The sequence below is a fragment of the Somniosus microcephalus genome, chromosome 9 (assembly GCF_052327205.1).
Source record: "Somniosus microcephalus isolate GS21.2 chromosome 9, FLI_Smic_1.0, whole genome shotgun sequence".
NCBI classification, from domain to species: Eukaryota; Metazoa; Chordata; class Chondrichthyes; order Squaliformes; family Somniosidae; genus Somniosus; species Somniosus microcephalus.
The window spans coordinates 37525078-37539592 of record NC_140995.1 but is presented as its reverse complement, the minus strand read 5'-3'; the positions used below and the strand labels follow the sequence as shown (position 1 = coordinate 37539592).

The following is a 14515-nucleotide window of genomic DNA, read 5'->3' as shown; positions in this document are numbered from 1 at the left end:
TCCCTTTACTTCTAGGAAACTGTCTATTTCTGTTTTAAATTTATGTAATGATATAGCTTCTACAGCTTTCTGGGGCAGCATATTCCATGGACCTACCACCCTCTGAGTGAAGTAGTTCCTCCTCATCTCAGTTTTGAAAGAGCAGCCCCTTATTCTAAGACTATTCCCCCTAGTTCTAGTTTCACCCATCATCAGGAACATCTTCCCTGCATCCACCCGATGTAGGCTAACAGGAAATTGTCCACCTTATGCTGCAGTGGAATGTCGTCATCGCACATGGCCTTTACTGCTTTTTTAAAGGTTTGTACAAACCTCTCAGCCAATCCATTTGTGGCTGGATGATACGGGGCGGATGTGTAATGCCTTACCCCATTCCTTTTCATAAATCTTCGAAATTCTTCGGACACAAACTGTGGTCCGTTATCAGAGCAAATCTGCTCTGGCAAGCCGTTCCTGGCAAAAATGGTCCGTAGGACTGCAATAGTTTTCTCCGTGGTGGTGGAGGACATTTTGATCACCTCAGGCCATTTCGAGTGCGCATCCACGGCTATTAAAAACATTGAGTCCATGAATGGACCAGCAAAATCAATATGCACCCATTGCCATGGAGATGAGGGCCACTCCCATGGGTGTAGAGGGGCATGTGGTGGTGCATTTTGGACCTTCTGGCATCCTGAGCAGCTCTTTGTCAGGTCCTCGATTTGCTGATCGATCCCCGGCCACCACACATAAGCCCTAGCAAGACTTTTCATTTTCACCCCTCCCAGATGACCTTCGTGAAGCTCATTGAGCACTCTCTCCCTTAACTTGGGTGGAATTACCACTCGGGATCCACACATCAAGGTCCCCTGGCATACTGACAGCTGTTCTCTTCTGGATGAGAATGCTGGCAACAGTGAGTCGCCATGTGCTGGCCATCCCTTCACCGTCAAATCATATACCCGAGACAGTGTCGGGTCATTTCGGGTCTCCTTCTCTATACCAGCGTTAGTTACTGGCAAGCATTCAATTATAGTCGAATAAAATATTTCGACAGGATCCACTGCTGGTGCTTCCTCCGCAGTAGGCAGTGGCTGGCGTGATAGCCCATCAGCGTTTCAGTGCTGTTTCGTGCCCTTATACTCGATGTCATATTGGTGCGCCCCTAGAAAAAGGGACCATCTTTGTAGCCGTTGCGCTGTCATCACCGGAACGCCCTTCTTTGGATTAAAGATGGAGACAAGTGATTGGTGGTCAGTCAGCAAGGTGAACTTCTGCCCGTGCAGATAGTGGTTGAACTTTTTCACTCCCCACACTAGGCTGAGGGCCTCCCTGTCAATCAGGGCATAGTTACGCTCGGCTGAGGTTAGTGACCGAGACGCAAAGGCTACTGGCCTCTCCGAGCCGTCTGGGAATTTGTGCGACAGCACCGCTCCAATGCCATAGGGTCATGCATCACACGCCAACCGAATTGGTAGTGCTGGGTTGAAATGAGCCAACACCTCTTTTGATGTGATCAATTCTTTGCGCTTCTGGAAAGCTCGTTTACATTCGTCATTCCACTTCCATGGTACCCCCGTTTGCAGTAGGGTGTTCAGTGGGTGTAGTACTGTAGACAAATTCGGCAAGAACTTATGGTAGTAGTTCACCAGCCCGAGGAACGACCTCAGTTGTGACACATTTTCCGGTGCCGGAGCCTTGACTACTGCCTCAATCTTTTCAGGGGACTTATGTAACCCCTCTTTATCAATAACGTGGCCACAATACGAGATCTGCTTCTGGAAAAACTCGCATTTGTGGCGATTAGCTCGGAGCCCATATTCCTTCAATCTAGTGAGCACCTGTTCCAGGTTGGCGAGCTGATCACTCTCATTTTCGCCCGTGACCAGGATTTTGTCCAAATAACACTGAGTCCCTGGAATCCCTTGCAGGACTTGATCCATTGCCCTTTGCCAAATAGCCGGAGCTGATGCTACCCCGAACACCAGCCGGTTGTATTGGTAGAGACCTTTATGAGTGTTGATCATGAGGTACTGTTTTGAGGCTTCTTCTACCTCCATTTGCAGGTACGCCTGGGCCAGATCAATCTTAGTGAAGCGTTTCCCTCCAGATAGCGAGGTGAAAATATCTTCAATCCGCGGAAGCGGATATTGTACAGTGTGAAGGACTGGGTTCACTGTCACCTTAAAGTCCCCACAGATGCGAACCTTCTTTGGTTCCCCAGGCGTATTACTCAATGACCTCTTCATTACAGGAGCGATGGGTGTAGCCCACTCGCTCCAGTCCACTTTGGACAGTACTCCTGAACATTTCAAACCTTCCAGCTCTGCTTCGACGGCTGGGCGGATCGCATAAGGTACCGGTCTGGCCTTAAAAAACTTTGGGCTTGCATTTTCCTCTATTTTGATCATCGCTGTTATGCCTTTTAGTATTCCGAGTCCCTGCTGGAACACTTCTTGTGCGTCAGTTAGCATTTTTGACAGTCGTCCAGGTGTGACGTCATCATCCTTTTTGGCATCTACAGTCAGTGCTTGTATGGAATGCCAATCTAGCTGTATCTTCCGGATCCATTCACGTCCTAGTAGTGGTGGTCCTCCATCTGGCAATACATATAGGTCCATTTTTGGTGTTTCCTTGCCATTATATATAACGTTCACCCTTCTTTTTCCTTTGGGGTAGACTTTTTGCCCCGTGTACGTCTTCAAGACAATCTCTGTATCTCTCAAGGGTATATGTGAGAATAGCCGCTTGTAGTCCCTTCGGTTTATGACTGTTAGGGCTGATCCTGTGTCCAATTCCATTTTCACTTGGACTCCTGCTATCTTGAGCGTGACCCAGATAGTTTGGTGATCCTCCGTTTTGATCACATTATGTAGTTTCAGACAACCCAGCTCCTTGCTTCTGGAGTTTGTATCACTTTTCTGTTTGTCTGAACTACTCTCCGTCACCTTATGTACCTTCTTGTACTTCTCCTGTGGAGATTTCTTGCTGCTGGTTTTCTTTCCCGACCTGCAGACTCTTGCTATGTGTCCTACTTTTCCACACTGTCTGCACACTTTGTCCTTGAACCAGCAATCCTTATGGTCGTGTGTTGTTCTGCCGCAGCGATAGCACTTCACTGTTCCATATGACATTTCATTTGTGCCATATTCTTGCGGTCTCCGTTGTATCTCTGCCGCGCCCCGTGCTGCTGCTTCGTGTGATACTGCCATGCTGAAAGCCTTGTCCAGCGTAAGATCCTTTTCTGATAGAAGCCGTTTCTGGGTTCCTTCACTTTGAAGCCCACACACAAACTTGTCCCTTAAAGTATCTGCTAGTCCCGTTCCAAACTGGCAGTGTTTCGATAGCTTGCGCAGTTCTGTTAAATACTCAGCATTACTTTCATCTTTATGCTGGTTCCTTTTGTGAAACTTAAATCTTTCCGCTATCAGCAGCCGTGTGGGGTCTAAGTGGTCCTGTAGGATTGACACTATGTTTTCAAAATCCTTTTCCACTGGCTTCTCTGGGGTTTCTAGGTTTCACAGTAAGCCATACGTTTTTGCACCCATTGAATTCAACAATACCAGCGCTTTCCTGTCAGCTGGCACTTCATTTGCCTTGCAGTACACTTCTATGCGTTCGACATATGTCGTCCAATCTTCGACTTCATTGTCGAACGCTGTGACACTGCCACTCTTCGGCATCCCTGGATGTGGTTAGACTGGCTCAAAATGGCGTCTCCCGCGCTCTCCCTTCTTCCCTGCTGCGGCTCAAAATGGCGCCTCCCATGCTTTCCTTTCTTCCCCGCTGACGCTGCTTGGCCCTTGAACACCGGCTGCGCTCTGCGCGTTTTCCTGCGCACCTCTCTCCCCCGTTGACGCTGCTCGGCCCTTGAACACCGGCTGCGCTCTGCTCTCTCTCGTTGACGCCGCTCGGTCCTGAACACCGGCTGCGCCCTGTGCGCTCTACCCTCTCTCTCTCCCCCGTCGACGCTGCTCGGCGTTTTTCTGTGCCGTCGGTCGGCTCTAGCCGCCGCTGTCCGGGAAGGGTCTGCACAGTACCTGTTGCCAGCCCGTTTCGCTGGACCACCGTGCTGGAAAGCCAAGCCTGGCTCTCGACAGCCTCCCCTGCGATGCTCAATCTCCGCTGGATGACTGGGGGGTTTCCCGTGGTCGACGCCCGTGCTTCTGGACTCGGCCTTCTTCCACTGTTCTCCAGGAGCGAATCCCTGGGAGGTGATGCAGAGTTGCAGGTAGGTTTGAATCTGCTCGTCGCCAATGTTAGATCCGTGTATCTTGATGTTGTGTCCTTCAATAATTAGACAAGAGACTGCAGGGAACAATCAACAGGTGTTTACTGAATGAGGATTACTCTAGAACTAACTGTGCAGATCCCTACTCAAGGTTTATATACAGGTGTGGTCACTGCTGGTACTACAGTATACAGGAGCTGCAAAAAATAGTTCTCCCCTTAAAGGTACATACATTACAGCAACAGTGCTACCTACTGAGCCAAGCTGACGCTTAAGGTTATTTGTATGGTGAATTGTGCAAAAATTCAGTATCCTCCCTAATGTACTTCTTTCCTGGCTCATTGAATCTGTCTCATGTCTAAAATGCATTACATTTAAATGCCCACACATTATGGTATTGTATTTAAGTAAATTACAATTTATAGATCCATAGATTTTGCTGAATTTTGATTACTGTATTAAAATGTCGATATTATTTTACAGGGAATTCCAGGATTGCCTGGAAACCCTGGGGTACCAGGACCCCAAGGCATTCAGGTAAGAATCATTCTTTAGTGAATCATACCAGACACTTTACGTTCACTTTGCAACTCAGTTTTCTTTACTAATTTTCATGGATGCCTTTTATAGGGATTGCGTGGGTTTCATGGATACAAGGGCGAGGAGGGGAGGCATGGTGTTCCGGTAGGAATCAGTTTAACACATTTACTATATGCTATAATAAACAAATTTCAGAATGAGAATTGAACTAATTTACTCTTATGCAACAAAACAAATATAAAGAATAATAGTTTGCACTCATCGGGGTAGATCTTGACTTTGTGATAGTGTAAAATGGGTGATAGAAATTCCATTGATGAAAGTGAAAATTTCTGAGCGATGTAAAACGGGCTGCCGATTCGCTGTCACCCATTTTATATTATTGCACAGTCAAGCTCTAACCCATCCTGTTTTCTCACTATTTCTCTCAAGGTTAACATTGGATTTCAGTAACTAAGCGCATATAAATCAAATTATCTTTTCACTTTGCCATTGACAATAAAGTACAATGGAATCAACTGACTAATGGATTTTATTCATTCTCTCCATACTACCATCTTCATTTTATAAAATTTACTCATGACTTTAACCACGTTAGTAGATATTCCGGCCAATTATTTAGCATGTACTTGACTGCTCAAATCATATAGGGAAAATTCACTGGTTCCACGCTCCTATCAGGGAATGGAACTCAAAGGGAGTGCAGGTTACAGAAAAGACAACAACAATGTAACCCTGAATAAATACACCCTATCATTATAGGGTTCTCAACAGTAATAGCAGAACTTCTGCCATAAAGCCACAGCTTCCAACTTTTCCAACTAATGTATTTTACACTATGCTGTGGAAAATACATTATAGCACACGGCTTATTACATAAGAACATAAGAAATAGGAGCAGGGGTAGGCCATTCGGCCCTTCGAGCCTGCTGCGCCATTCAATGAGATCATGGCTTATCTTCTGCCTCAACTCCATTCATCAGCCCTATTGCCATATCCCTTGATGCCCTTACTAGTCAGAAATCTATCGACTTCTGTTTTGAATATACCCAATGACTGAGCCTCCACAGCCCTCTGGGGTAGAGAATTCCAAAGATTCACCACCCTCTGTGTGAAGAAATGTCTTCTCATTTCAGTCCTGAATGGCCTACCCTTTATCCTGAGGCTCTGGCCCCTGGTTCTAGACTCCCCAACCAAGGGAAACATTCTCCCAGCATCCACCCTATCAAGCCCTGTAATAATTTTGTATGCTTCAATGAGATCCCCTCTCATTCTTCTGAATTCAAGAGAATACAGGCCTAGTTTACTCAATCTCTTCTCATACGACAGTCCCGCCATCCCAGGAATCAATCTCGTGAACCCTCATTGCACTCCCTCTATGGCAAGTATATCCTTCCTTAGGTAAGGAGACCAAAATTGTACACAGTACTCCAGATGTGGTCTCACCAAGGCCCTATATAATTAGAGTAAGACTTCTTTACTCCTGTACTCAAATCCTCTTGTAATGAAGGCCAGCATACCATTTGCCTTCCTAATGGCTTGCTGCACCTGCTCATTCACTTTCAGTGACTCATGTACAAGGACACCCAGGTCCCTTTGAGCATCTGCATTCCCCAATCTTTCACCATTTAGGAAATACTCTGCCTTTCTGTTTTTTTCTACCAAAGTGGATAACTTCACATTTATCCACATTATATTCCATCTGCCATGTTCTCGCCCACTCACTGAGCCTGTCGAGATCCCCTTGAAGCCTCTTCACATCCTCTTCACAACTGACGCTGCCACCTAGCTTTGTATCATCAGCAAATTTAGAAATGTTGCATTTAGTCCCCTCATCCAAATCATTGATATAGATTGTGAATAGCTGGGGCCCAAGTACCGATCCTTTCAGTACCCCACTAGTTACAGCCTGCCATCCTGAAAAAGACACGTTTATCCCTACTCGTTGTTTTCTGTCTGTTACCCAATTCTCAATCCATGCTAGTATATTACCTCCAATTCCATGTGCCCTAATTTTGTTCACCAACCTCCTGTGTGGGACCTTATCGAAGGTCTTCTGAAAATCCAAATACACCACATCTACCAGTTCCCCTTTGTCTACTCCACTAGTTACATCCTCAAAGAACTCCAATAGGTTTGTTAAACAGGATTTCCCTTTCATAAATCCATGTTGACTCTGCCCAATCTTACTATTGGTTTCTAAGTGCCCAGTTATTGCATCCTTTATAATAGATTCCAGCATTTTCCCAACTACTGATGTGAGGCTAACAGGTCTGTAGTTCCCCGTTTTCTCTCTCCCTCCTTTCTTAAATAGCGGAGTTACATTTGCTATCCTCCAATCTGCAGGAACCGTTCCAGAATCTATAGAATTTTGGAAGATGACAACCAGTGCGTCCACTATCCCAATGGCCGCCTCTTTCAAAACCCTAGGATGTAGGTCTTCCGGTTCTTGGGATTTATCGACATTTTGTCCCATTAATTATGCTAGTACTTTTTTTTACTAATAATAATTTCTTTAAGTTCCTCATTCTCGCCACACCCTTGATTTTCTCGTATTTCTGGGAGGTTTTTTGTGTCTTTCCATGTGAAGACAGAAACAAAGTATTTATTTAATTTCTCTGCCATTTCCTCATTCCCCATTATAAATTCTCCCATCTCTGACTGTAAAGGACCTACATTTACCTTCGCCAGTCTTTTCCTTTTCACATACCTATAGAAACTTTTACAATCCGTTTTAATATTTTTTGCTAGTTTGCTCATATTCTATTTTCCCTTTATCAATTTCTTGGTCCCCCTTTGCTGATTTCTAAAAAGTTCCCAATCCTCAGGCTGACCGCTTTTTCTGGCAACTTTATAAGCTTCCTGCTTTGACTTAATACTAGCTTTAATTTCTTTTGTTAGCCATGGTTGGATCACTTTTCCTTTTGGGTTTTTATGCCCTAGAGGAATATATGTTTGTTGCAAATTATGCATTATTTCCTTGAATGTTATTACAAAACAGACCATGTTATAAAAGGATAATCTACTCTAGGTGATGCAAACATCTAGACATAAATAATATTTTGCACAGCAGGGCATTTACTAACTGTGTGAGAGAAAGACTTGAATGTTCTCATTTTAACAAAAAATGAATAATGCACCTTTTGTTATAAAGTAGCATATGCTTTGACTCCAAGTGAAGACAATGGTAAGTGATCTGTTAGCATAATATATTAAAAATCTTACATACTCCATGGAGGGAATTTTAACTTTTAAAAAATGGGTGGGTTGAGGACGTGTGGGTAGTTAAGTTTTAAAAATCTGAATCGCAACGTGAACTCGTCTCCAACCCGCCCACTTCCGGTTTTAATGGAGGTGGGACGGGGGTCGGGCAGCCAATCCGCTGCCAGGAGGCGGGTCATCTATTTAACTATTATAATAAGGCTGGAAGTCTTTGCTTTAAACTCCATTTTGTATTTAATTTTAGCTGGTCGGGTTGGCACGCCTTGTAAAACCCACCAGCAAATGCAAGGTGAGGACTGCTGGATCCATGAGGTAAGTGCCTTTACATTTACCTCGTGGATTCAGCGTCCCTGCCTAACCCACCCCCTGCGATCGGAGACCCCCCCCCCAAGTCCTCCGATTCCCCCCAAACTTCCGTCCTCCCACCAGGCCTCCAATTCCCCCACGAGGCCTCCCCCCCTTCCAGGTCTCCGATCTCTCCACGAGACCTACCCCCTGCTCCTCTTCCCCCCGCCCCCGCTGAGATTCTGTGTTGTCAATGTTACTTGTCACTTATCAGCCCAAGCCTGGATGATGTTCAGCTTTTGCTGCATGTAGGCAATGAGTGCTTCATTATCTGAGGAACTGCGAATGGAACTGAACATTGTGCGAAGAGCCTCACATCTGATCTTATGATGGATGGAGGGTCATTAATGAAGCAGCTGGCGATAGCTGGGCCTAAGACGCTCCCCTGAGGAACTCTTGCAGCAATGTCCTGGGGCTGAGATGATTGGCCTCCGACAACCACAACCATCTTCCTTTGTGCCAGGTATGACTTCTGCCACAGGAGAGTTTTCTCCCTGATTCCCATTGACTTCAGGGCTCCTTGGTGCCAGACTCAAATGCTGCCTTGATGTTGAGGGCAGTCACTCTCACATCAACTTGGAACATAGGAACAGGAGTAGGCCATTCAGCCCCTTGAACCTGTTCCACCATTCAATGAAATCACGGCTGATCTGCGACTTAAATCCATATACCCGCCTTTGGCCCATATCCCTTAATACCTTTAGTTAACAAAAAGCTATCAATCTTCGATTTAAAATTAACAATTGATCAACATCAATTGCTGTTTGCGGAAGAGAGTTCCAAACTTCTACCACCCTTTGTGTGTAGAAGTGTTTCCTAATTTCACTCCTGAAAGGTCTGGCTCTAATTTTTAGACTATGCCCCCGAGTCCTAGAATTCCCAACCAGCGGAAATAGTTTCTCTCTATCCACCCTATCTGTTCCCCTCAATATCTTGAAAACTTTGATCAGATCACCCCTTAACCTTCTAAATTCTAGGGAATACAACCCTAACCTCCTCGTACTTTAACCTTTGAAGTCCAGGTATCATTCTGGTAAACCTATGCTGCACTCCCTCCAAGGGCAATATATCCTTCCTAAGACGTGGTACCCAGAATTGCTCACAGTACTCCAGTTGTGGTCTAACCAGGGCTTTGTATAGCTGCAGCATAACTTCTACCCTCTTGTATTCTAGTCCTCTAGATATATAGGTCAGCATTCCATTAACCTTTTTAATTATTTTCCGTACCTGTTCATGACATTTTAATGATTTATGTACCTGGACCCCCAAGTCCCTTTGGAGCTCCACTGTTTTTAGCTTTGCACCATTTAGAAAGTACCCTGTTCTATCCTTTTTAGGTCCAAAGTGGATGACCTCACATTTGCCTACACTGAAATCCATTTGCTACAGTTTTGCCCATTCATGTAATCTGTCGATATTCCTTTGTAATTTTATGCTTTCATCTACACTGCCTACAATGCCGCCTATCTTGGTGTCATCGACAAATTTGGATATATGACTTTCTATGCCATCATCTAAGATGTTAATAAATACTGTGAATAGTTGTGGCCCCTACACAGATCCCTGCAGGACACCACTAGTCGCATCCTGCCAATTTGAGTAGCTGCCCATTATCGCTACTGCCTGTCTCTTGCCACTCAGCCAATTTCCTAACCAAATCAATAACTTGCCCTCAATTCCATGCGCTTCTACATTAGTTGACAGTCTCTTATAGGACTTTATCAAATGCCTTCTGTAAGTCCATATAAATAACATCCATAGATATTCCTCTGTCCACTATTTTAGTCACCTCCTCAAAAAATTCAATCAGGTTTGTCAGGCATGACCTACCTTTCACAAATCCATGCTGCCTCTCTCTGATCAACTAAAAGTTTTTGAGGTGTTCAGTCACCCTATCCTTAACTATAGACTCTAGCAATTTCCCGACAACAGATGTTAGGCTAACTGGTCTATAATTCCCTGGTTTCCCTCTCTTGCCATTCTTAAATAGCGGAGTGACAGGCGCAATTTTCCAATCTAAAGGAACAGTTCCTGAATTGAGAGAACTTTGGAATTCAGCTCTTGTGTCCAGGTTCGGACCAAGGCTGTAATGAGACCTGAAGCCGAGTGGTTCTGAAGAACCCCAACTGAGCGTCAAGCAGGTTATTAATGTGTAAGCGCTGCTTGATAGCACTGCAGACGACTCCTTCCATCACTTTGCCAATGATTGGAGTAGGCAGGTAGTACAGTAATCAAAGTGTCAGAGTAATTTTATTTTGGGCCGCGTGGCCCAACCAAAAGTCTGCGTATGTGCGTTTTTTTCAATTTAAAAGCTGGCTCAACAGCTGCGTGGGACACCTGGAATGGTGTGTTGCCATGCGGCTGCACAGCTTAAAGGAAACAATGGCGGTAATTGGCCGGGTTAGATTTGTCCTGCTTTTTGTTGAAAGGACATACCTTGGAAATTTTCCACATTGTCTGGTAGAGGCTGGTGTTGTAGCTCTGCTGGAACTGTAACCGGTTTTTGTGGTGGCCAATTTCCTATGACCCCTGCCGCAATCGCCAATTATTGTAAGTGGTTTCGCCCCACCCGTAGCAAGCATGCAAACCCCCTTACTACAAGTTCTGGACGATAGGGATTACTGAGGACAGATTACTCGTACAGTGTTTATTAAGGTTGACAAAAACCACTCCACTCGCATACAGTACGAGCGGTGTGAACACAACAGTACAGTTTAAAACAGTACAACCCTGACTTGTCCAACAAGCCCCTGCCGTGCTGATTTACCATGACCTAAAAACATACTCCTGTGAACAAAACTATCACAGGACCCTTCCAAGGCTAAACCCCCTCTGGTTTGGTCAGAACATACAGGCACCCCCTCACACAGCTAAGTGATCTTGTGGGCATGTAGGCTCGGCAATACTCACCTAGATTGCCCTTTGATCTTGCTTGCAGCTTCCTCCCATACGTCTCAGCTACCTAGTTCCGTACCGGTCTTGCGGCATGCGAGTCCCAGCCTTAGTCGAAGTCCGTCTCGGTTGGAAGAGCAAGGCTCAGCTCCTCTTGACGTTCCGTTGTATGGAGGACAGGAGAGAGAGCTATCCAAACTGTTCTCTAATATACCCCTCCAACACACAGACCGCTGTCTGTGGTTTTAATGGACACATGGGGCTGGATTTTCATTAAGGAGTCGGGTAGGAGGCGGGAGTACAACTTTCGGGGTTGTAGTCCCGCCGCCATTGAGTTCCAGCCAACCCACGTGATTTTGACTTGATTGACCTTGTTGAGCCCACCCAGCGGGCTCAGCAGGCCAATTAAGGGCCACCCGGCAACAGGTGACATCACAGATTGATATTTCATCTGTCAAGACCTATTGACAGATGAAATATCAGCGTTTCACAGCTGTTTGAAGCTGTTAAACACTGACAATCTGTACTCTAAGTTAATTCCTTCCTCTCAGGCTGATTTAGAGATCTCCCTGGAACAGAAATCTGAATGCTGCAATTTTTGACAGCTCGCAGCCAATCTGCTTTCTGTGCCGGTGAGATGAGGAACTCCCGAGACCTGAAGGAAGGATGGCTGTAAAGGTAAGTAAAGGTTAGTAGAACTTCTTTAAGCACTTTACACACACCAAACACACTTACCTTTGCACTCATGCACCCATCACTCACCTGAACACCGGACATCTCGACCCCTCCAAACCCTTCATCCCGACGGTCCGCCTCCTCTAACTTGGCGTGGTTTGGAGCCATTGGGAATCCCACACTTCAACATTAAAAATAGGGATTAGGCTAAAAACTGCCTGTTAACTACCTGTTAACAGGCAGTTAATTGGCACTAATCCCCTTCCCGCCTCGGGGAGGTGGGTCCCAGTGCGGTGCGTATACCCGGCTCCTTTGAAACTGGCATGGAGGCGAGTTGGGTGCGGGATGGGTTCGTGCCCCCCGATTTGGGGATTTTAACCCCCCACACGCCTCCAATCCCGCCTCCACGGCCCAATGAAAATCCTGCCCATGGTCTCAGGGAAATGGTTTCCAGGCTTCCTCATAGGTTTGGATGGTTTCGAACTCATTTCGATCTCCCAGCTGATTAACTTAACAAGCTCATCTTCTCCAGAAACAATGAGTTGCCAGCCTTGTTATTCAAGACTTGGGAGTGGGCCTCTCGGGCCATTGTTCCCAAGGACAGTTCGTTTCCATAAGAATGCAACCTGGTTACGTGAGTCACCTTCAGCTTGAGTGGTTTTTCACTGCTTCCCCCCCAAAACAGCCTGTCCAGTTTTTAATTAAGGTATATGTTCATAATCTAAAATCCATGGAGTCTGCACTGACTGCTACAGAACAGCTTGGCTAAGAGTTTGGCAAGTTCAGGAGCACAGGCCTTCAGCACTACATCCGGGATATTTCTGCAATGCATCTTGTAGATGGTACACACTGCAGCCACAGTACACCAGTGATGGAGGGAGTGAATGTTTAAGGTGGTGGATGGGGTGCCAATCAAGCGGGCTGCTTTGTCCTGGATGGTGTTGAGCTTCTTGAGTGTTGTTGGAGCTGCACTCATCCAAGCAAGTGGAAAGTATTCCATCACACTCCTTACTTATGCCTTGTCAATGGTGGAAAGGCTTTGGGGAGTCAGGAGGTGAGACACTGGCCACAGAATACCTAGTCTCTGACCTGCTTTTGTTGCCACAGTATTTATGTGGCTGGTCCAGTTAAGTTTCTGGTCAATGGAGACCCCCAGGATGTTGATGGTGGGGGATTCGGCGATGGTAATGCCATTGAATGTCAAGAGAAAGTGGTTAGACTCGCTTGTTGGAGATAGTCATTGCCTGGCACTTCTGTGGCGCGAATGTTACCTGCCACTCATCAGTCCAAGCCTGAACATCGTCCAGATCTTGTTGCATGCGGGCATGGACTGCTTCATTATCTGAGGAGTTGCGAATGGCGCTGAACACTGTGCAGTCATCAGCGAACCTCCCCATTTCTGACCGTATGTTGGAGGAAAGGTCATTGATGAAGCAGCTGAAGATGGTTGGGCCTAGGACACTGCCCTGAGGAACTCCTGCAGTGATGTTCTGGGGCTGTGATGATTGACCCTCAACCACCACAACCATCTTCCTTTGTGTATGACTCCAGCCAGTGGAGCGTTATCCCCCGATTCCCATTGACTTCAGTTTTACTAGGGCTCCTTGATGCCACACTAGGTCAAATGCTGCCTTGATGTCAAGGGCAGTCACTTTCACCTCACCTCTGGAATTAAGCTCCTTTGTCCATGTTTGGACCAAGGCTGTGATGAGGTCGGGAGCCGAGTGGTCTTGGCGGAACTCAAACTGGGCATCAGTGAGCAGGTTGTTGGTGAGTAAATGTCGCTTGATAGCACTGTCAATGACCCCTTCCATCACTTTGCTCATGATTGAGAGTAGACTGATGGAGCGGTAATTGGCTGGGTTGGATCTGTCCTGCTTTTTGTGGACAGAACATACCTGGGCAGTTTTCCACATTGCCGGATAGATGCCAGTGTTGTAGCTGTACTGGAACAGCTTGGCTACAGGCGCGGCTAGTTCTGGAGCACAAGTCTTCAGCATGATAGCCAGGATGTTGTCGGGGCCCATAGCCTTTGCTGTATCCAGTGCACTCAGCCGTTTCTTGATATCATGTGGAGTTAATCGAATTGGCTGAAGACTGGCTCCTGTGATGGTGGGGACCTCAGGAGTAGGCTGATATGTATCATCCACTTGGCACTTCTGATATAAACAGCTTTCTTATCTAACGCATATTTTAATTATGTCTGAATCAGTAGAGTGTAATGTCATTTTAATTCAAACATATTATTTCAATGCGCCAAATTGATTACAGTTGACCACCATTTCATAGAGTTCCTGATCCAGAATAACATTTGTACTATAATCCATTGTCCCTGGTTAACATAGCTGGATTTTTCTCCATGATTTGGTGCGAGATAGCACAGGAAAACGAGAGAATATCAGTTGATGAGGCCTACTAGCATGTTCCTGCCACGGCCTCTAATTTCTCTCCCGCCCCCCACCCTTTTACCACCCACCGCAAATAAATGTTGCCCCTTTGCTCTGCTTACCGCCGTTGTCTCCACAAATCCCAGCAGCTTCTGGGGTAAAGAAAGAACAAGAAAAAAAAACTTGCATTTCTCTAGTGCCTTTCACAACCTCAAGATGTCCCAAAGTGCTTTACAGCCAATTA

At 45.9% G+C, this 14515-nt stretch overlaps 1 protein-coding gene across 1 annotated transcript in view; it reads left to right on the top strand.

Annotated features, from left to right (window-relative positions):
• Positions 1-14515, top strand: part of col21a1 (collagen, type XXI, alpha 1) — a 639396-nt gene that overhangs the window by 324978 nt on the left and 299903 nt on the right. The window contains exons 11-12 of the mRNA XM_085996520.1: positions 4694-4747; positions 4841-4894. Of these exons, the coding sequence (XP_085852646.1) occupies positions 4694-4747; positions 4841-4894 (108 nt within the window). The remainder of the gene's footprint in view (positions 1-4693; positions 4748-4840; positions 4895-14515) is intronic.